Here is a 22673-nt window from a genome sequence, read left to right on the forward strand (position 1 = left end):
AGTCACAGCTGGACAAAGTTGAGCCTTCTATTATGTTGCATATACTATTCTCACCACTGCCACCATATATTTAAAAAGTTCACTGTGTTCTTTACTGGGCAAAATATTTAATAATATGTTTTTGGATCCAGAACAAAGCAGAACTTTAATATCTTTTGCATCTCTTCATGTATTTTTATCCAATATCTTCTCGCTTTCTTGCATGTCCACCACATGTGATAGAAAGTTGCATCCATACATTGACATAACCAGCACCTTCCTCTGTTGTCCTTATTCGTTTTTGCAATTTCCTTAGGAATAATATATCATCTAAAAACATTTTGTACAAGTTCTCCCTTAACATTTGACAATCCGTAAATTTAATTTCTTTAGTCTATAAAGATTCCCATTGGCTCATAGAGATATTTTCTTCAAGCGGCGCGGAGGGCAATCTCAACTCCCCTCTGTCTGGAGATCAGGGGGCGGGGCCACCAGCTATGTGACCATTTTCAAGAGGTTCCGAAACACCGTTCCACTGCGCATTCCAGCTGAAAAAAAGCCCTGATAATGTCCCTGTCTCTGTTGCATCTGCCCTCCTACTTCTAGCAAGTAAATGTTGCTTCCATTGCAAATAGCATAGGAATGTTCTGGAGATAATCTGAGTCAGAATGGTCTGAGTCCTGGTATTTTGAACACTTCAAGTCTCACTGTCATCCTGAAGCTGGGGGAGTTTTGAAAAGCCTGGCTTTATTTTCTCATGAATTATGTCTGCCAGAAACACACTCATGAGCACGCCCTTTTACTATACAGATTCTGTGCAGCACTAAGTATAAAGTCCACGAACAGTTAGCCTCTTTGCAGTAGTGTTTATCAATACTGAAGGCAATAAAAAGGCAACCTTCCCAGTTCTTCCTTTCTGAAGAAGCAAAGGGGAGAAGTAGCAGCCGGAGAGTTGGGTACTGGTTAACACAGGTCTTCAAATCGACTTTATCTCTGAGACTCTCCAGTGATGTATGAAGAGTGAAAAATCACAGTTATGGAGGAGACTGTCTTATGTCCACCATGGAACTAACCCTTGGTTTCAGATGACCAGCAGGTAATTTTGGCATACTAATTGGGTAGCCTAGAGAATTGAGGACAAGGAGGTTCATTCTCAGACCACAATGGCACAGCTATCTTTCTCCTGCTCCTTCTCCCTTTCCTGTACCCCTCTGTCCTTATATTTAGACAACAGCAGTAAATCCAGCTACATAGCAGCTTTGGGGAATAGCTGTTTTTTTTCAAAAAGGAGAGCCCAAACAGCCTCAGAGTGCCTCCCTGGAGGGAGGGGCTCCATCCTCCCCCCTCAATAGCACAGTTGGGAGGGGTTTTCTATGTTTTTTCTGCTTCATGTGGAGTATTCTGTACTCATGGAGCGGTGAAAACAGGGTGGGGAGGGACTCCCACCATGCTATTGTGACATGGGGAAACAGCTTGAGGGAAGGAGCCCCTCGTCCCCCCCAAGGAGGCATTCTGAGGCCAGTTTGGGCTCTCCTTTACTTTTTGACAGTCATTTACTTTTTAACTGCTGTATGGCTGTGGAAATCCATGTTGGGTGATGCATGTTTAACTTGACCCCACAGGTCATGCATTAGTTGGTATTTTTTTCTTCACTGCATATTCATGTTGATGAAGAATCAAGTAAAATGTGTCCTGATGGTTACTAGAGTGAGTGTCTTAGCATCTTAAAGGAGATTGGAGGGCATAATAGAGAAGAAGAGGGTGGCCAAAGGCTGGAGTGCAGCCCTCATATGCAAAGGAATGCCACTTATTGGAGAAATGTTTGCAGAGGAAAGTATTTAATAAATTTCTCCGCCTCCGCCCAGCCGCCTCTTGCTTGCGCCAGTGCCAGCCTGCCCGTGGTGCTGCGCCTCGTGCCAGCGCCGACGGAAGGCCATTTACACGCACGTAAGAGCCAGTTCCGCCATTGCAAGCCTTAGTTTGGTTCCTATTCACTTTCCCCGCCCCCATTAGGATTCCACTGCCCAAGTTAACAAGTTCAAAAAACATCATTTTATTATTTTCCATAAGAAAATTGTATGTATTTAACTTAGCATTTTCCCATTTAGAAAGAGAATTAAACTGGTATTTTTGTCTTATCCAAATTCCTTACAGCTGAAGGGAGAAATATTAGGAGAGCTTCTGTTTATACTTATCCTGACAATGCAAGAGATTGTTTATAACAAAGTTGTCAAATTTACAAACTCGCCCAGTGGTTGCTTCTGGGTCTGGCCCTAATGAGACTTCTCTCAAAGGCCAAAAAAAGCCCTGGAAAGGGCCCTTCCCCCTGCCTTTACTAACACAAACCAAGCCTGGAATACTGGCTAAAGTGTTGTTTGCCTAGCAACAACCACTCAGTAAAGCTACAGATGCTCCTTTTATCATTTTGAGTTTTTTAAAAAAACTTTTTAAAGATTTCAGATTTTATTTGTCCGCTCATGGATCCAATCTCCAGATTTAATATCCTCAGATAAGGGCCATTTGGCTTTTAGGATATGGTATATGATATATGATAGTCCAATGAAGCCTCAGAAGAAAAAGACTAGAATTCTTACACAACTAAAATGAACAGCAGTCTCCATCCTTCTCTTTAAAAAGCCCTAGCAGATTTCTGGCATAAAATGCCATATACTTGCTAGCAAAAATTAGTTAAGAAAGTGGCCAAAGGAATCTCTTTTGGAAGTGACTCCCCAAAAGTGGAAGTTGCATCAGAGAATATATTTAAGAACTTTTGTGATGGAGAATTTCTCCTACAGGAGAGACTGTGAAATAACTCTCAGGCATTTGAGTATTTGTTTAAAGCAGTGGTACTGCTTTAAATTACCATCAGCCAAAAGAGGCACCTTTACTTCCATCCTAGTAGGCAGACCGAGCCTCAAGGAGGTTAATTGTTTGCTTGTTCCTTCAGCAGCTGCTGTTTCGTGGTAGGAACCAACTGCCAACCTCACCAGGCAAGGGTCTTGCCCACTTCCCTGAAATATGGGAGAGGTGCCATTTTAAGGAACGGTGCTCAAAAGTGGCAGGTCATATAAGAGCCACATATGGCTTCTGAGCCGCTGAGTGAGTATCACTGGTTTAACGATATACAAGCCATAGCTCACGCATTGGAATCCTGTGGAAGTGGACAACATAAATAATAAAATACTATCCATTTCAAAAGAAATTTGTTGTAACAGTAGCCTAAAAAACACCCTTTCTCCAGTTCATTCCCATCCTACTGTCCTCTTGTAGACCTTAAAGCTGTCTTTCATCAGCCAAGCTAGAGAAATTCCATTCATCATGGCCTCAGAGTCACATTCCACAGACATGGAACGAGAAGTCACATGCCCCATCTGCCTAGACTGTCTGACAGACCCAGTGACCATGGACTGTGGCCATAACTTTTGTCGAGACTGCATCAACAGCTACTGTGAGGCATGGAAAGAACTGGGAGAATTGGAGTGTCCTGTTTGCAAGGCCAAGATTCAGGAAGGGAATTTCCAGTGTAACTGGCAACTTGCAAACGTAGTTGAAAAAATTAAACAGATGCCCCATAATCCAGTGAGAGACATTTGTTTGAGACACAAGAAAAAACTCCACCTGTTCTGCAAAGATGATGAAGAATTGGTGTGTTGGATTTGTGAACGATCCCCAGAACACAGAGGTCATAAAGCACTTATCCTGAAAGAGGCTGCTCGACCATATAAGGTAGGAAGAAATCTCATTCCTTATTAGTGGGATCATTCCATTTTCTGTTGAAGATGCACTTTCCTAATATGCCAGGGAAGGATCTCTCCTTCTGTAAGCCAGCACCTAAAGAGAAAATCCATGATTGCCCCCTCTCCTGTCTCAGGCCCTCACCCTGCCTGCAAACCCTAGATATATCTCAGACCCCTGCCCTGCTTACAGGTTCAGCTACAACTCAGGCTATATTATATATATGCAGGGGGTAGATAAAGTAATGATTTGCTTGCTTATTATGACCCTTTTCTTATCTACAGATTATAAAGAAATCTATACATAGCTGTTTTCTGTCTCACTGAAACAGGAAAAGTGTGTGGGTTTTGCAAGATAAGTATAGGTGCGCTCAGCCAAAGAAAATAGGAAGTAAGGTAGCAGATGCTCCAAGAGCATATGACCTTTGCGATTAGACTTGCAGACATGTGTGTGTGTGCTAATGTGTGACAAACTATGTATGGTCTAAAATAAATATGAGTAGGGGGTTTCATCATCAGAGTAATGGGAGATGTAAACTAAGGCAGAGTTTTAGGCGAAAACCAGAAAGGTGTAACTCCCAAGTACCTCAGCCAATGGGGAAAGCGAGAGGGAAATTGCAGACGGGGATAGGATGCTTTAAATCTGTCAATTATCAGTGATGATTTACAGTTTATAAAAATCCTTGTTCAGGAAGCCTCTGGGCCTGTGTACACAGGCCTGTGTACTTCAATAAAATGGCTTGTACCTCGCAAAGCTTCGATCTCTCTTGTGGTTTGAAGTGGGAAGGGTCTGGCCGTCTGGCCCAGCTGCCTTCGGGCGACACTTCCATAGCTGATTGTAATAATAAGGAGGCGAAAGAGGATGCCAATTGTATTTGTTTCTTCCTTTTCTAGTAAGCGTGCAAACCATACCATACCAAACCCAGAATTTAGACCACCCTACTTCCTTACTTTAATCAGGACCTTTTTACACATGGGAGGGTCTGCGGTAAAGTGGTAGAGAACCGGCTTTGCATGCAGAAGGCCACAGGTTCAATCTTCAGCATCTGCAGCTAAAAGGGTTATCAAAAAAAGATGGATTCCCCCATCCCTTGCAGGAGATAAGTAGTTACAGAAACAAAGGTAGGAAGATAATCATAAAAACACAGCTCCTGCTCTTGCTTAGAGGAAATTGCTTAAAAATGGTTAAAAGACTACATTTCCCATGAGCCTGTCCTTTAAAGGGGCAGACTCAATTCTATTGCCAATAGGCAGGCATATCTAATCTGCTATACCAGCACAAGGATTACATGGTAGGTGATGGGAAAGACCTGAGCCCCTGGAAAGTCGCTGCCAGTGTGAGTAGACAATGCTGATCTTGATGGACTGATGGTCTCATCCAGTATACAGCAGGTTCATGTGTTTATCATATAGTATTGAAGCAAGTTACTAAGCTGTCGTTACATTGCTCAGCGTATTATACTTTTCTGTGACCATCTTTGCAAAGGTGCAAGAAAACAAATAAGAAAACGTTAAGATTTATATAGGCTCAATTTTTATATAAGGCTATATAAAGATTTATATAGGCTCAATGGCTCATCATTACATTTTATGGAAGAAGGAAAGAGCTAAGGGTGAGGAGAGAGAGAGGAGGTCAGAGTGTGCACATAGGTGGTTCTAGGAAAGGAGAGGAAAGCCAACAGTTAGAACAGAGGTGCTAAGGTTGCCAACCTCCAGGTTCATTTCTTGAGTTCATTTATTGTTGGAACTCCATTTAGGATAGGACAAGGAAGAGAGAGGTCTCCTTTTAGCTATTGAGTCTAAAGATGCCAGTGGATGGCAGGATGGCATGTCGTGCCCCCATGGTTGTAAGAAAGGTGATGAAGGACAAAGGGAGGAAGAAAGGGAGGTGCAAGAAAGAGGAAGTCTCCGCACTTCAAAGGACAGCGGCAGGATAGTAGAAAGCAAGAATGGATAGAACCCTGACCTCTCATTCTCTATAACACTCCCCGCCCCCTCCAAAACCTGAGAAAGAGTAACAGTCCTCCTCTTCTGACACTTAGCAGTCACGGGCACAAAAGCAGCAACAGGGTGCCTCTTTGCTTTTTCAGCTGTGAGTATAGGTAGACACACAGGTACTTGCAACTGTTTGTTAGTGTAGCATTGTGTCGGGTTAGGCCCTGACCCATAACACATTGCAGGACAGGAGAGGAAGCAAGAACGTTGTTCTAATGGTCCATTTCTATTTCTCTCACAATTATAGTTTTGATGTATGTGGGATCCTCTGAGGGTGGTAGATAGCGGTATTCTCACCTATCCCGATGTCTCTTCAGTCAGGCTCAGTAGTCAGCACATAGGAGATTCTGGCAGCTTCAGCAATTGGTATCTTAATTGCTTCCAGATGGGAGAGGACACTTAGGGCCAAACTAGATGATACAACATCTCCAGGGATTACTCTGCGCCCCCCCCATACATTTTACATCCGGAATTCCTTTGCTTCACAAATGTTTTGAGGGCCTGATCCTGCTCAGGACCACAGAGTGGGAGGAAGAGGGCCTGACTCCCCCTGCAGTTTATCTAGAGCCCAACACCCATTTTAAAGAGCATTTGGGCTCTTTAAAATGGTGTTGTGGGGGACCCCTTACCCTCTCACCATGGTCTCAAGCACAATGTTTGTAAAACAAGGGAATTCCAGATGTAAATGGTAACAGAAGGCCACAGTCATTCCTGGGGAGGATGTATTGTCAAGTTTGGCTAGTTTGCCAAGTCTCTCAAGGCTCAAAGTGGAGAAGGGGGAGCATGGAGGGGGCACAACATGAGCATGTACCTCCAAAACATTTCTACATCATGCCAGGAATGACGGCATTCCCAGTCTGATGTCTGGCTCCAGGGGCCAATATGGTAAAAATTGGCCCCGAATCTAGTGTTTGGGGGTGCTTTTTATTAAATCGGCCCCTGATGCAACCCCATGCTTTCATGTCGCACTGGGAATGATGTCATTTTCAGTGCAATGCGAAAGAGTTCTGGAGCACACAGATGTGCTCTCCAGGGGGTTCTTAGTCTGTTCCTGTTCCTTCATCCCCACCCCGCCAGCCATGGGAGAGGTGGTGAGGGGGAAGAGGCTGGGAGCAGGGAATTCTTCATCCCCATTGGGGGAATGGTAACCCTAAGTTTGACGCTGGGAGAGTCCAACCAACACACACGAGGCCAATGTGAGGCCTTTTAGACCTTGAGGGGGGAAACAGAAGTCAATTATTGAAGGCTTACATCACAATGTAAGCCTTCAATTGAAGCCTTACATCGCAATGTATATGTATAGCAGACCTCAAAAAAGCAAGTAATCCAAAACTTTCATTTTCTCTTCAGAATCAGATCCACAGCTGCCTGAAGACTGTGAGGAATGAGAGGGACAAAATTCAGGCATATAAAGTAGATGCTGAAAAGGAAAGCCACAGCCTTCTTGTAAGTATTACTATTACTGGGAAGAAAACAAGTATGAAAGTATGGTTGCCAACCTTCACGTGGTGCCTGGAGATCCCTCCAAATTGCAACTGCTTTCCAGAATACAGAGATAAGTTCCCCTGGAGAAAATGGCAGCTTTGGAGTGTGGAGTCTCTATGGCATTATCCACACTTGAGATCCTTCCCCTCACCAAACTACACCTTCCCCAGATATATATCATAAGTTTTCCAAGCCAGCATTGGCAACCCTAGCTGAAAGTAATTTCTGGGAAAGCAGAATATAAAATACAGGAAAAGTCTCTGCTCCTCAGAAGTTTATTCAGAATGGCCAGATACTCATGAAAAGCTATTCTAAGGGCCAAATTGCATGCAATGTTCCATTTTTCATTTCATTTTTTTTCTTTTACAAAATATATATATGCTGCAGTCTGGAGAAGACATTCTTCAGCTTTTCTAGTCCAATGTTTTTACTCTCCACAGCTGACTTTCATGTCCTAAACAGAAATGCAGAGGGGAAAACAGTGAAGGGACCAGAGTTTGAGTGGAAAACTATCAGAGATAGAAGCAGGGCTCATTTTGAGGGGGAATGTGCAGGAACGCAGTTCCGGTAGTTCTCCAAAAAGGTCACATGTCAGGTGGCCACGCCATTTTTCAGCCATTTTGGGCCCGTTTCAGCCTGGATTGGGCCCCAAACAGCCAGGATTGGTCCTCAAACGGCCAGGATTGGGCCTCTGATGGGTAGTGGATCACTCTCCCGCTCAGCAGCGGCCCAATTCTTACCATTTTGGGCCCCTTTTCAGCCATTTTCAGCCCCTTTTGGCTATTTTGGGCCCAATTTCAGCCCTGAATGGCCAGGATTGGATCCAAAACAGCCAGGATAGGTAATGTCAGGGGGTGTGGCATATGCAAATCAGTTATGCTAATGACACACTTCTGGTGGTGGCAAGAGGCATGGCATATGCCAATGAGTTATGCTAATGAGTTCCTGCAACTCTTTTTCTACAAAGTGACCCCTGGATGGAAGTATGGTTGTCAGGTCCAGGGGACATGAAAGTGGGGGGTGGGAGGGCCCAGTCTGGTGACTTATCTCATATGTGCACATAGCGCGTGCAAACTCTAGAGCACTTCTTTGTGGTACTGGGAATGATGTCATTCTCAGTGTGACAAGAAAGTGAGGAGTCATGCATGGGGCCAATTTAGTAAAAAATGGTCCAAATACTAGATCGGGTGTGTGTGTCAATTTTTACTAAATCAGCCCGCGTGCAACCCTGGCTTCCTTGTCACACTGGGAATGATATCTTTCCCAGTGCATCAAGCAAGTGCTCTGGAGTACGTGGGAGTGGTCTGTGGAGTTCCTTGGGCTCATTCCCATGCCTTTGCTTCCCCACCCACCCCTGCAAGCCAGGTGAGAGGTGGCGGGAGGGGTCGAGGCGGGAGCAGGGGATCTTCCACCCCCACTGGGGGAAAGGTATCCCTAGATGTTATAAAAAACCCTTGTCTTGTGCTGATCTTTGCTGCATTTTACAAAAAAAATTAATTTCTATTGGGAAACTACAGTTTATATAACATTGTGTATATTTTAGCCCTTGCAAACCTTGAGGAAATTTTCTATTCTTAATATTGATATGATTTAAGAGAAAACACAGAAGTGTCCATCTTAAATGATTTGACCCTGCAAAGATCATATACTTTCCTAACCTTGGTCTCCTATTCTTTCTTATTTCTGCTTCTTCTAGGAAAGAACTGAATCAGAGAGGCAAAAGACAGTGGCTGAATTCAGACAACTACATCAGTTTTTGGACGAACAAGAAGAACTTCTGCTGGCCCAAATGGAAGAAGCAGAGAAAGAGATCACAAGAGAAATGGACGAGTGCCTGGCCAGACTCTCCAGGGAGCTCTCCTTGCTTGAAAGTCTCATCTGGGAGATGGAGGAGAAGATTCAACAGCCAGATGTCGACCTCCTGCTGGTAAGAGTCGAGCAGGGAAAGCCCAAGCACTTTTTAAAAGAAAGGCTGGCTTCAAATCTTCCTGTATTCTTTTTACTTACACAATTTATAGAACTGATAACTGGGACTATTATGTACAGGAGCATGCAGCAGAAATAGGATAATGTATTCATCCTGTTGCTGAATGTTCTGAACCAGAGATTTCTATCCAGTATTGATGGAATCTGTGGTCATTTCACTTGCTGATAATGACTTCTCTCCTAATGTCTCCCAGTTAGGACCTATATCCTTGTTTCACCTTAAATCTCTGAACTGTTTGGGGAATTTAACCCCTCCAAAATCTGGAAACCTCATACAAGCAGTTCTTTAATCATATTCCCTCTACTCCCTCTGTCAAATAGACTCTCAAGCTCATTTATGATCTAATGATGCAGCCAATAAATATAAGAAGTGTTTTTTTAGAAGTAAAACTGATACAAAAATCTAAAAAACATTTTTAAAGACACAAATGAAATGCAATAATAGAATTAAGCAAAAGCAGTACTTCAAAACATGACCTAGATACATTGGTGGTGGAGAGTGCCCTCAAGTCATAGCTGACTTATGGCTACCCCTGGTGGGGTTTTCATGGCAAGAGACTAACAGAAGTGGTTTGCCATTGCCTGCCTCTGCAACCCTGGTCTTCATTGGAGGTCTCCCATCCAATTACTCACCAAGGCCAAATCTAGATTCATTAGGCAAGTAAAAAATGAAGTAGCAGTATCAAAGTGTTCAGAAGAGGCAATATAAGCTTTGGTAAGATGTGTTCCTTGTAAGCACCCAGCTCAGATAAAAGATGGAGTCAGAGCAAGCTTCTTTGAAGATGTAATCTTGTGCATCAGGAAGAGGTGCTGCCAGAAATTTAGCTGCCAGGTTTTGCATTAATTGAAGTTTCTGGACTGTAAAGAACATTAATATAGTCTGGATATTATCAGTTCAGAAGACTGTGGCCAAATCTTGTTTTTCAAACAAGAGCTGCAGGTCTTAAACCAAATGAAGCTGATTGACAGTTCTGCATACTGCAGTGAAAGATCTTCATCTCGGTCTGCAGTTCCATATGTAAAAGTATCCCCATCTTTTTCTTTAAGGGGGGAGTATAACCCCATCTGAAACAAGCTGCATTCTCACTCCTTGATTGGCTTCATTCTCGGGCAACAGCATCTCCATCATCTGGAATGAGAAGATGTTTCCTGGTCCATATCTATCCCATATTGACCACCAGCAGCAGTGGTTCAGAACATCCACTGCCCCATTCTGTTCTGATGAAAAGAAGTAACAGAGCCGGGTGTCATCTGCATATTGATGACACTTGGTTCAAATCCCCAGATGACCTCTGCTAGAGGTTTTATGTGGATGCTGAACGAACCCAATAGCACAAGTCTGTGGACTCAAAGACATTAATTAGCATCACCTTCTGGTATCAGTCAGCCACACAGAAGTGCTACTACAGAAGCTCAGTGTCCCAGTCCTCATCTCAGCCAGAATACTAAGGCTAGTGGTGTTGAAAGGAGGGGTCTTCCTAATATGGCCTCTGACAGGCACTGAGCTTCCTCTTTCTTTCTCTCTTCTCCTTCTAGGATATCCGAAGCACCTTGCAAAGGTAAGTGGATCTCGTGCATTTCCCTTCACAATCCTGGGAAGAATGTTAAAAAGATGCCCCCCCCAGGCTGCCCACTAGCAGAGCGTTTCAGGGGTTCTCTTCCAAATTTTCTACCTATGATGAGCAGAAGAGAACCCTTGAAACGCCATATTGAAATCTGAAGGAGGAGTTAATCGTCCAGAATTTGGAAGAAAACCCCAAGAGGTATGGGGTCCAAAGTGGCAAAAATTGCCTGTGTGAAAAAGGCCTTCTAGTGTGATGCTTGGCACCGGGGGTCTTAGGAGCAATAGTGCAGCAAACTTTCCTTCTCAAAGTGCTTCTATCCTTCTCTGGCATATTCCAGACAGTCAGCCTTAATGTCCCAGTTTTGTTTCCCTACACTACCATTTTTTTCATCATTTCCTCAGATTCATTACATATGCATTGCTGTTCCAGTATTTCTCCATTTCTTTCACTGCTGTTTCTGAAACCTGTTTTCCTCCAATCTTTTGTTCTGAAATGCCTAAATTTCTTTTTTTTTTTTGCCTGTCTGCAATGCTTGTCCTGTTTCTCATTGCTCTCACCACCTCACTATTTTGTTTTGGTGCACAGTGGACAGTGAATTTTTTTTAAAAAAAATGCATAGTAGCAATATATTGAAACAGTGATATACTGTGGGTGCACTAAACGAACCAACAATGGTCAATCAGAACATCAGAATATCATTTCTCTCCTCGCTGCCACTTGAAACATTTCTTCTAAGAGCACACCCACCAACTGCCTGGGCACCACTTTCAAGCTCTGCGTGCACTGTGTGCTAGATTCCTTTTCAACATGCAGTCTAAAGGGAAAGACAACCCTGTGGGGGTATATGGGGTCTCCTGGAGAGAAGGGGAAATCATTGTGTTGCCCTCAATCTGGGGTGAGAAGAAGCTTTGGGGTGCTTCTCATCCCTTATGACCCCTGTCCTGCTTCCTGAAGGATGCCCAGTATGCCCTCCACTGATACCCCAGAAACCAACCAAAGAGACACCCACTAGCAATGGCCTGGAAAAGCTCACAATCAACAATTTACAAATCAGAGCGCAGCTACAAAAGGATTTCTGGGCATGAATGAAGATTTATTCGTGGTTTGGTGAATCTTGGGTGTGGCTTCTCTGACTTTTCTGCTGTGCACTGCCTGGATTCTGCTCATTTCACCATTCTGTTCTTTTGTTCCTCTCCGGAATTCTGGTTTGGGTAGACAAATGATTCACAGTGTTTCCTACTAGGTATGAAAAGGACGAGCAGTTTGAGAAGCCTGTGGTTTTTCCTCCAGAGCTGAAGTGGAAGATCTGGGACTGCTGGGATATCTGTTCCTTTCTGAAGGGTATCATTAAACAGTTCAAAGGTAATGAAGAAAGACTGCAAGGATTTCATTCTGGACATTACATCATTCCAGAAATTGGCACAGCGTGTTTTAGGTCACTCGAGAATGCCAGTTGAGAAGGCAATTCAGTGGTCAAAACTGCTTTTGTAGCACAGAAGTCACCAAAATTTTTAATGTTTTTTTTCATTTTAGCCTCCAAATCTCACCATTCTTATTTCATTTATTTACTTAGATATTTTTTACTCCTGCTTTTCCCTTGCAAAGCAGGACTCAAAGAAGCCTACAAAAATGAACAGCAATCTAAAAATCACAATACAGCAATAAAAGAGGAGCGGCAGCCAAGGGGTGGGGCTGAGCAGGTGGAAGAACTTAGACCTGGGCCGATTCCAGACGGCCCTCTGCAATCCGAAACGTTGCGTGTTGTCGCGCGTCATTGCGCGGAAAACGCGATATTTCGCGTTTTCCGCGCGACGACGCGCGACAACGCACAACGTTTTGGATTGCAGAGGGCCGTCTGGAATCGGCCCTAATTGGACTACTCTTCCCTGACCAATCAGGAGGCAGGAACAGAATAGGCCTTCACAAGGAGAGGAGAGAACCTGACTCGTGAGGCTAATGAAGTTTGCCAAATAACATAGTACAAAATTTTATTGCTTGTAAAACCCTTTTTATTGCAACTTGGGTTCCCTTTAACTGAAAGGTTAACCTTGTTCAAAATGTATGACAAAACCTCTGTCCCACTTGTGCATTGCTCAGATCATAGTTGATGTTTACCACTTCGGGGTGCTTGCTCAGAACTTCACTATTTTACTCCTTTACCTGATCTACAGAAGAAAGTGTCCTTCCTGATAGCTGAAATTGACTTTTTTGTAATTTAAAGACCTGGCTTCTGTATACTTTAGCAATCCATAATCATTATGAAAGCTCCAGATCCGTGTATGCTCCAAAACATATTTTGGGGAACATTCAGAATTAGTGATCCAAATATAACACGAACTGGGCAGTGTGTGTATGTTACAGCCGTCAAATCACTTCCAACTTATGCTGACCCTATGAATGAAAGACCTCCAAAATGTCCTGAGTCTTGCTCAGGTCTTACAAACGAAAGACCATGGCTTCCTTTATTGAGTCAATCCATCTCATATCAGGTCTTCCTCTTTTCCTACAACCTTCAACTTTTCCTAACATGATTATCTTTTCCAATTAATCTTGTCTCCTTATGATGTGGCCAACATACAATAGCCTAAGTTTAGTCATTTTAAATTTTAGGGAGAATTCAGGTTTGAATTGATCTAAAACCCACTTATTTGTCTTTTGGGCCATCCATAGTATCCATAAAATTCTCCTGCAGCAACACATTTGGAATGAATCTTCTTCCTGTCAGCTTCTTTACTGTCCAGCTTTCATATCCATACACAGTCATGGGGAATACCATAGCATGAATTATCTTGATCTTGGTCCCCAGAAACAACTCCTCCTCCTCAAGGATCTTTTCTAATTCCCTCACAGCTGATCTTCCAAGTCTCAATCTCCTTCTGATTTCTTGGATGCACTCTCCCTTTTGGTTGATGATTAATCCAAGGAATAGAAACTCTTTAACAATTTCAATTTCTTCATTGTCAGCCATAAAACTGTGTAATTCCTCTGTAGTCTTTAATTTTGTCTGTATTCCTGCTTTACAATCAGTTCCATAGCTTTTAGGGATCCACACAAATGAAAGCTTTGCTGTAATCTATGAAACACAAACTGATTTTCTTCAGAAATTCTCTGGTATGTTCCAGTAACCACCATAAATTTGCAATATGATCTCTAGTGCAACTTCCTTTTCTGAATTCAGCGGGCATTTCTGGTTCCATATATCATAAGAGTCTTTGTTGTAAAATTTTGAGCATCACTTTGCTTGCATGGGAAATTAATGCAACGGTCCAATAGTTGCTGCAATCTTTAGTGTCTCATTTCTTCAAAATGGGAATGTAAATTTACAGTCTGTGGGCCATTGTTTTGTTTTCCATATTTATTGACATATTCTAGTTAAGATTTTGATGGACTTGGTTTCTGTAGCTTGAAATAGCTCTATTGATATCCCATCTTCTCCTGGTGGTTTGTTTCTCCCAGTTGCTTTGAGTGTAGGTTTCACTTCACTTTCTAAAACTGCATGTTCTTCATCAAAAGATTCTTCTTTGAAGGAATCTTTTATCCTTTCACTGTATTCTTTCCATCTTTTCTTAATTTTGTCCCGATCAAACAAACTATTTTCATGGTGATCTTTAATAATAAAAACAACAACAACAGTGAGCTTATATACTGCCCTTCTGGACAGATTTGTGCCACACTCAGAGCAGTGAACAAAGTCAGTGTTTTCATTATCCCCACAATAGAGCTAGGGATTTGGGGCTGACAGGAGTGGCTAACCAAAGGCCACTTGCAGAGCTCATGGCTAGACATGGGCACGAACCAAAAAAATTTAACGAATCAGCAGTTCATGGTTTGGTGCTGACAACAATCCCAAAGTTGCGAACTGCAACGAACATTTTCCGTTGCCGAAACGGTTTGCAGTTCGTGGGCACCAGAACAGCCCCATTGCACTTAGAGAGCCCATATTCACAGGGATTGTGTAGCAGACTCTCCTCCAGCCAGCAGCCAAGTTTGGTCAAGAGCCCTTGCCCACCACTCCCACAGACCTGATCAGATCAGTTACTAATGTGTGAGCCCTCAGCCGAGGTGCCCACTAAGTTTGGCCCCAGAACCAGGCAGCAGCCCTGGAACCAGAGGAGATAGATACCTATCCCCAAAATCCCAGCTCAATTTTACTCTCAGTCTCTCTCCCCAAAGGCTAGCAAGTGGCAAGCAAGAGCTCTGTCCCACTCCACTGCTTGCTGAAAGTGAAACCAGAACTGGGAGTGCAGTGCTTTTTATAAGCTTAGGTCCCATAGAGCAACGCAGGAGGTCTGTGTTTGGCCGTCAGAGCTGCCTATCAGGGTTTGCAGGGATGAGATTGGAGTGCCCGTGACTACAGAACACCCCCTCCCCTGGGTGTCTTCTCCCAACTTGTAACCACTTTGCAGCTCCATGGTTGGAAGGAAGACCTGCTGATCAAGGTAAGCTGGGCTTCGATTCAGGTTTCCAGGGCAACAGAAGGAGCGCAGACAGAGTTCAGGCATTCCCCCGACTCCGTTTCCAGGGGATTGATGGCGCCTGACTGTCTGGCTTCCCGAACCGCGGCCAAACACACCAAACCAGGCTTCTTCCGAATGCTGGTTCGTTTGCCGTGAACAATCACGATCTGCCGGATTGCGATCACCAATTTCGTGGGTTTTTGAAGTTCGTAATGCGGTTTGTGCCCATGTCTACTCATGGCAGTCATGGGAGTCAAACCAGCACAGTGCTTATTTACAGCCCAGCCACTTAACCACTATGATACAGCAGCTCCCTGTCTGTGGTTTGAACTTCCCTTTGATTTCCTGGATCTTGTGGAATACATCTGTCCCCCCTTTTTTCTCTTCTATTTCTTTGCAACAGTTATTATAATAGTTGTTTGTCTCTGCATGCAAGTTGCTGAAAAGCTACATTTAGAATTCTGATTTTTGTCACAATATTTTTGCTTCTCACCTATCTTTAGCAATTTTAAGAGTTTCATCAATCAGCCATCAAGGATTTTCCTTTCTTTTGGTTATAGGAGCAGTATTTGCACATTTTTCCTTGATAATGTCTCTGTTTTCAGCCCACAGTTCTTCCGGTTTATGTTCAATTGAATTTAGTAGTGCGAATCTGTTTTTTACATTGTTTTTAAATTCTTCAGGAATGTAATATTTTGGCACTATATTTTAGTATTTCTTCTTTAGGTTTATACTTATTTTTGATATTAACATTTCATGGTCTGTACCACAATCAGCTCCTGGTCTTGTTTTAGCAGAGAGATTAGAACTTCTCCATATTCTGTTTCCGATGATGTAATCTATTTGATCTCTGTATTGGCCATTTGGTGGCTTTCAATTTCTCCCTCTTCAGCATCTGTAATTGGAGCATAACCTTGAATTATGGTTATGTTGATAGGCTTTCTGTAATGATTTTAAGTACGTGTGTGTGTTAGTGTGTGTGTGTGTGTGTGTGTAAATGTTTGGTGTGATATAGATGAAGAGTGGGGTGAAAGAGAGGGATTGAGTGACTAATATGATTGGTTGACGACTGAGAGTGTGGGTGGAGTGAATGCAGTTTTAGACAGAGTGGGAAAAAAAGATTTAGTCAGGGAAAGAAAGGCAAGCTGTGTGCAGCTTTAGCAAGTTTATGCATTTCTGAGAAAAAATATTGAGTCTGGTTTTAGCAGGCAAGCTCTGTGAAGCCTGAGTATTTTTAAGCAGTTCTGAGAGAAATATTTATGGTGCAATCCTAAGCAGAGTTACACCAGTCTAAGCCCATTGATTTCATAGGATTGCTCTGTAAGTCAGGAGAAAGCAGGCAAACTGTGTGCGCACCTGAGAAAAGGTCTTACTTGTAATTGAGAGAGAAATTAATATCAAAAGCAGCCAAGCTGTTTGGAGCCTCAGTTTGTTTATGTTGTCTGAGAGAAATATAACCTGTGTGGAAACCTGAACTGTGTGTTTGTGAAAGAACATTCAGTCAGGAGAAAGCAGGCAAACTGTGCGTGCCTGAGAAAAGGTCTTACTTGTAATTGAGAGAGAAATTAATATCAAAAGCAGGCAAACTGAGTGAAGATCTATATGACTGGGTTTAAGTAAAGTAAGTTTAAGAATTGAGAACTACTCTTTTGAAACCATCAAGTTTTAGAAATAATATGAAACCGATACGCTTCTTATAAAAATAAAAGTTTACTTTGTTTTTTTATATATATCCCAGAGTATCTGTCATTCCTATATCCCATTCCTATCCTCAGGGCCATACAGAACCACTAAGGAGCCTGACACTTAGGCACGTTACCAAAGGGAAAATTTAAATAGAATATTTTGGAATATACTATTCCTGGTGGCAGCGATCTACCTAGAGGGTGTAAGAGAAAGATGAAAGGCAAAATCTACCCAAGAGAAAGAAAGGGTCGTAACACTTTCCATGAAGTATGATTAATATTATTTGGCCAGACTTTGCATTAGATCGCCTGATCGTTTGTGCTATGCATCACTATAAGAGCAACACCATTCTTCTCAATTTGTTGTTTCCAGAGTGAAACACTTTGTAATTGTCCTAAATGAGACTACTTTAGTTCACTGACACAAAGGACTGCGTGCATACTTCTCACATTCCATGTTCTTATTACATGATTCATACAGCTTTGGACTTTTTTTTTTGCATCTATTCAAATCAGCGACTGGCATCCTTTCAACTTTAATCTAGTCCCTTTAAGAACAGTGCTGTTGATACTTGTCCTCTGCTCTTTCCCAGTAACTAACTGAGTGCCTTCTGAGGGTTCCTATCATCCCATGCTTTATCATTTTGGGTTTTCTCATCAGAGGGATTTTGAGGTATGAGATGATCAGAGGTGGTTTACCATTGCCACCTTTGGCGCAGTATTAACCTGGTTTAGCTGAAGTATCACTGCTGTTGTCTATGAAAAATCCTCTACCAGAGTCACCTTCCACTATTGCTACTGCCCAGTAGCTGCCCGTCAAAGATTCCTCTGCCCCTATCACCAGGATTCTCTTTTGATGATGTAACTGTGGAGTCCTGAAGGGGGTGGGTGCTCCTTAATCTGGTGTCTCAGTTTTGACCTATCTGCCTTGAGTGACTTTACTTTAGTCTCTTGATTGAGTCTAACTCCTGATGGTATTGCTCTCAGCTTCACTGACACATTCCCTCACCAAGTTAAGGTGTGTATCCAAGAGGGGGAGTTTCCATCAGTAAACATTAGTATTCATGGGATCCTCCTTTCTGAGTGCTGCCTTTGCTATATGGTAGGCCAAAATGGAGCTGTCAGAATTGTCCTTTCTGTCAGTATGAAAAACTCTAGTTGCTTAAGTTTACTTGGGCCTATTGATCATCCCCCTCCAGTGTCCCTCTCACCACAGTCCTAATTAAGGATTTGATACATATCCCATTTGGAAAACTCCAAAGCTCCTTTTGACATAATATCCTTATATTGTAATTTCTCCAGGTGTGGTCTGTGAAATCCTGGTACAAAGTCGAGTGCCAATTTTTCTAACTTGATACTTTTTGTCTTTGTTTTATAAATTGAATAGAGGTCATCCCATTTATTCCATTCTAACAAGTATCATCTATACACCTCATGGGCTTTAGACAATATGAAATTATATAAAATGCAAAATTATATAAAATACAGGGTTTAAGAAAATACAAACCCAAATCCCCAAGTTTAACAATCCCTATAGCAACCAAAATCACACAGACCAGCAGATTAACAACAGAGCTAAAATTATATAACTATTTTCAAATACAATAGAAGCCTAGGGTTCCAGAATAATAATCAACCTGGGTTTAAATAGCTATCTTGAAGCCTGGCAACTGTCAGGGTTATGTCTGACAGGAGATTAAGCAGATGGTAGTCTATACATGACTTGAGGAAAGGCACTAAAAGGAGAGTAAGCAAAGATGTTGTCAACCCAATAGAAACCATAATTTGGGGTGTTGATATAAAATCACATTAGGAGAGGGGAAACTGAGTCATGCAAGCAAGTTAATGTTCTCTCTTGTCCCAGATTCATTTCATCACTGGTAATTTTGTGGATTGCAACTTTTGTTACAGGAGTTGCTATAAACAGGATAATAGTAAAGAGTCCAGTAGCACCTTTAAGACTAACCAACTTTACTGTAGCATAAGCTTTTGAGAACCACAGTTCTCTTCGTCAGATGCATCTGACAAAAAGAACTGTGGTTCTCAAAAGCTTATGCTAAAGTAAAGTTGGTTAGCCTTAAAAGTGCTACTAGACTCTTTACTATTTTGCTACTACAGACTAACACTGCTAAGTCTTCTGGATCTATTAACAGGATAGTGTCATGCTTAATCTCTGTTCCTTTGTTTTTCCAGACATGCTGGTACTTGGATGTCAGCTGCAGAAAGGTAAGTTTTGGATACCAGTAGAGGATGATAACATTCACAGGAGGATGGGGGACTTCTCAGAGTCTTGCCTGCTATATGACCATGGGTATTAGATTGCACCATTAGATGAGACAAAAGGAGAGGTCAGTCCCCTTTAAGCAATTTACTTCCAAAGTGCTGCTTCCAGAGCTGGCTCTGAATGTCTTCCCCTCACCACACAGCAAATGCAGACCACAACTACTCGTCTCCATATTAATAAACACAAAACATTAATAAACATACTGAGTGATGGCATACCTTTTACCTCAACATCTCCTTCAGGAACTCCGTTTTCAGAAATTAAGTCCTGACCTTCCCTACAACTGCCTGCAATCAGAGGACAGACATACTTTTTATTCACCTCCAACACAATCCCTTCTTTGTTTTCCCAGACATCCTTCACAAAAACAAATTTGTTTTTCCACAACTTCCAGGACTGCCATCCTTGTCTATTCTCCTTTCTTCCTCAAATTTAAATTTGTGCCCAGAGTTCAGCTATGTTCTGGAAGACAGGGAGAATATGCCTCTGAGAACATGAAAGAATGCCTTTCCCTTACCACAGCAGTCTCCCACTTCTGTCAACCATGGGATCCAAAATACAAAATCAGGAGGAATCCCCCTTCATGCATGCCGTGGACATCAGCTCTTTAGTTATGCTTATTACAGTATAACAATAAAATGATAACTAAAAACAATCAACAAGACTGTTACTTTAGAAATAGGAGGAGGAGTCAAAGGTGGAGCTTTCTTCAAAATGGTTGGAACCTAAGCAAAGATAATTCAGTTGGAAGGTGAGGAAGTAAATTGATCTTCCAGCTGATTTTGCTTTTTTCTTCCCTCTTCTCCCTCAACAGCAAATGTGACTCTGGATCCAGACACAGCCCATCCCCAACTCATTCTGTCTGAGGATCTCAGAAGTGTGAGAATGGGAGACAAAGCTCAAGATCTTCCTAACAATCCTGAGAGATTCGACTTTCGGCCTCTTCTTCTTGGTTCTAAGGGGTTCACAGCAGGCAGACATTACTGGGAAGTTGATGTGGGGCGTGAGGAAGGATGGGCAGTGGGGGTCACCAGGAAGTCTGTGAGGAGGAAGGGCAGTATCACATTTAGTCCTGAGGGAGGGATCTGGGCAGTGGAGAAGTGGGCTGGTGAGCACTATGCTCTCAATTATCCACAGTTCTCTCCTCTGTCTCTGAGTAGTGAGCCCAAGAGGATCCGCGTATATCTAAACTATGATGAGAGGCGAGTGACTTTTTATGATGCTGACACAGCAGTCCCACTGTACACATTCTCAGAAGCCTCTTTCTCTGGACAGATCATTTTTCCCTTCTTTTGGGTGCGTAATAAAGCCCACCTCAAACTGTTCCCATAAGGTAGTCATATCTCCTTTACAGATTGTTTTCCCACAGGCTTATGTCCTCAATAAGCGCTAGCATGTTGGTGATGCAAGACTTCCATTTGCAGGAGCCATGCTGATTTTCCCTCAACTGGCTTTATTCTTTTATGTACTTCATCATTCTCATAACAATTTCTACTGATTTTCCATATAAAAACATCATTTGCTCAGCTGGTCGCCTTCTTGGAGACGTTTGTGAAACTGAAAACTTGGGATAAGTAATTGTAGTGTTGTTTTAGTCTTTTGATACCATAATAAAACTGGTTACCTGGCCTACATGTGTTTACATGACCAGCGGTCAACCTAGCTGCTGGTCAGCCATGGTACAAAAGACCCAGCACCTCCAGATATCAGTGGCAGTAGAAAAGAGCAAAAGTCTAGTAGCACTTATAAGACTAACATAATTTGTGGTAGGGTATGAGCTTTCATAAGTCACATATCAAACCAGGTTTGGGAAAGATCACATCAAAGCAGGGGGGAACTTGGAATGTTTTCCAAGGAGACAATGTTGTGTGGCAGCTCCAAAACCTCCCACTCTTGTTTAGATTCCTGTCCTCCACGTGAAAGCAGTCTGTGTGAAGCATAAATGGAAATCCATTTACACACATTCAAATATTTAAGTGTACAGAATGCTGAAGTATCGGAGCCACAGAAGCACAGATAGGTAGCAAAGATGGGTGGTAGCTAACCTTCTATTGACAGGTTCTGCCATGCACAGATAGGTAGCAAAGATGGGTGGTAGCTAACCTTCTATTGAAAGGTTCTGCCAATCCCTATCAGTTCAGAAACACAAGACATACTACTTCTGCTCCATTCGATCGCAGCCAAGTATCTCTCTCTTACCTTTTCTCAAACTCTTGTCAAGTTCCTCCCTACCCAAAGCCCTATCAGTGCAAACTATGCACCCAAATGTGATCTTAAGAAGCTCTTCGGGGGGCCATGTATGATGGAATAGGTGACTCAGCTATGGGGGCAGGGGCGCTGCATTTATATCTGCTTGTATGTATAACTCCATGATAGTAAGGTGTCTCTCTTCAAGGTGGGAACACCTCCTGACTCCTCCTCTGTCTCTGTGTGAGAGGAGGGAAGAGGAAGAGGCTGGGAATGAGGATTCCCTGCCTCCACTGGGGAGCTGATAACTCTAAAACCAGCTTACATCATTCCATTTTATCCTTACAACAACCCTGTGAGGTAGGTTAAGCTGAGAGGGTGACACAGGCCCAAAGTCACCAAGCTAGCTTCCAGGTAGGGTTGCCAGGTTCCCCGGGGCCCAAACCAGGAGATGGGGGGGTCATTTGGGGAACACACACAGGAGGAACTTACCTCAGCTGAATTTTAAGCAAAATAGCCCCATGTGGTGGCCTTCATTTCTTTGTCATGCTGGGAATGATGCAACAAGGGAGGCTCCAGAGCATGTGGGAGCACACTGGGGAGTTCCCAGGCCCGTTTCCCACACCTTTTCCTCCCCTACCAGCCAAGTAAGAGGTGGCGGGAGATGGAGGCTGGGGGTGGGGGATCCCCCCCCCCACACACCGGTGGACTGGCAACTCTCTTTTCATGGCAGAGCAGGGAATGGAACCTGAGTCTCCTAGATCCTAGTCTGGCACTCTAACCACTACATAACACTGGCGCTCCTATAATTTTCCTAGAATTTGAGGGTCCATACCACGTCCTAATCCCTTTCAGCATTTTATGCTGGCAAAAGGGAATAATTATTTCATATTATGTTCCTTTTACACTCATGTAACTTGGAGTTTAACAGAGTAGCATAAGGAAAATCTTATTGCTTTCCAAGGAACTCACATTTTAAATTTATCCATAAAAGGGCGGGGGAAAGAAAGGCAAAGGGTAATAAGTAGGACTGTCAACTATAGCCTTGGAAATGGGGGAATTTGAGGAGGGATTTCCTCTAGAATCTATGGTATACCATAGAGCTTGCCCCCTGAAGCTGCCATTTTCTCCAGAGAACCGATCTCTATAGTCTGGAGATCTGTTGGAATTCCAGGAGAACTCCAGGCCCCTCCTGGAGGTTGGCATCACTAGTAATAAGAGGTGCCTGTGACCACATGTCGTTACATAGACGGACCACACAATCCTGAGGGGTGCCATGGCAGAAATATCCTGGGACCAGCGGAAGTACAGCACCA

At 42.9% G+C, this 22673-nt stretch overlaps 1 protein-coding gene across 1 annotated transcript; it reads left to right on the forward strand.

Annotated features, from left to right (window-relative positions):
- Positions 1-902: 902 nt before the first annotated feature.
- On the forward strand, positions 903-20733 carry LOC129327345 (tripartite motif-containing protein 10-like). Its single transcript, XM_054975907.1, has 8 exons — positions 903-1075; positions 3250-3705; positions 7059-7154; positions 8890-9120; positions 10716-10738; positions 11988-12106; positions 19080-19112; positions 19985-20733. The coding sequence occupies exons 2-8, from the start codon at positions 3298-3300 to the stop codon at positions 20500-20502; spliced, it is 1428 nt and encodes a 475-aa protein (XP_054831882.1). The 5' UTR covers positions 903-1075; positions 3250-3297; the 3' UTR covers positions 20503-20733.
- Positions 20734-22673: the final 1940 nt, after the last annotated feature.

The sequence above is a fragment of the Eublepharis macularius genome, chromosome 4 (genome assembly GCF_028583425.1).
Source record: "Eublepharis macularius isolate TG4126 chromosome 4, MPM_Emac_v1.0, whole genome shotgun sequence".
In the NCBI taxonomy this organism is placed as follows: Eukaryota; Metazoa; Chordata; class Lepidosauria; order Squamata; family Eublepharidae; genus Eublepharis; species Eublepharis macularius.

Coding starts and splice junctions, on each gene's coding strand:
- LOC129327345 (XM_054975907.1), top strand. CDS start 3,298: ATGGCCTCAGAGTCACATTCCACAGACATGGAACGAGAAGTCACATGC. Junction 7,155..8,889: donor AGGAAAGCCACAGCCTTCTT/GTAAGTATTACT, acceptor TGCTTCTTCTAG/GAAAGAACTGAATCAGAGAG. Junction 19,113..19,984: donor TGGATGTCAGCTGCAGAAAG/GTAAGTTTTGGA, acceptor CTCCCTCAACAG/CAAATGTGACTCTGGATCCA.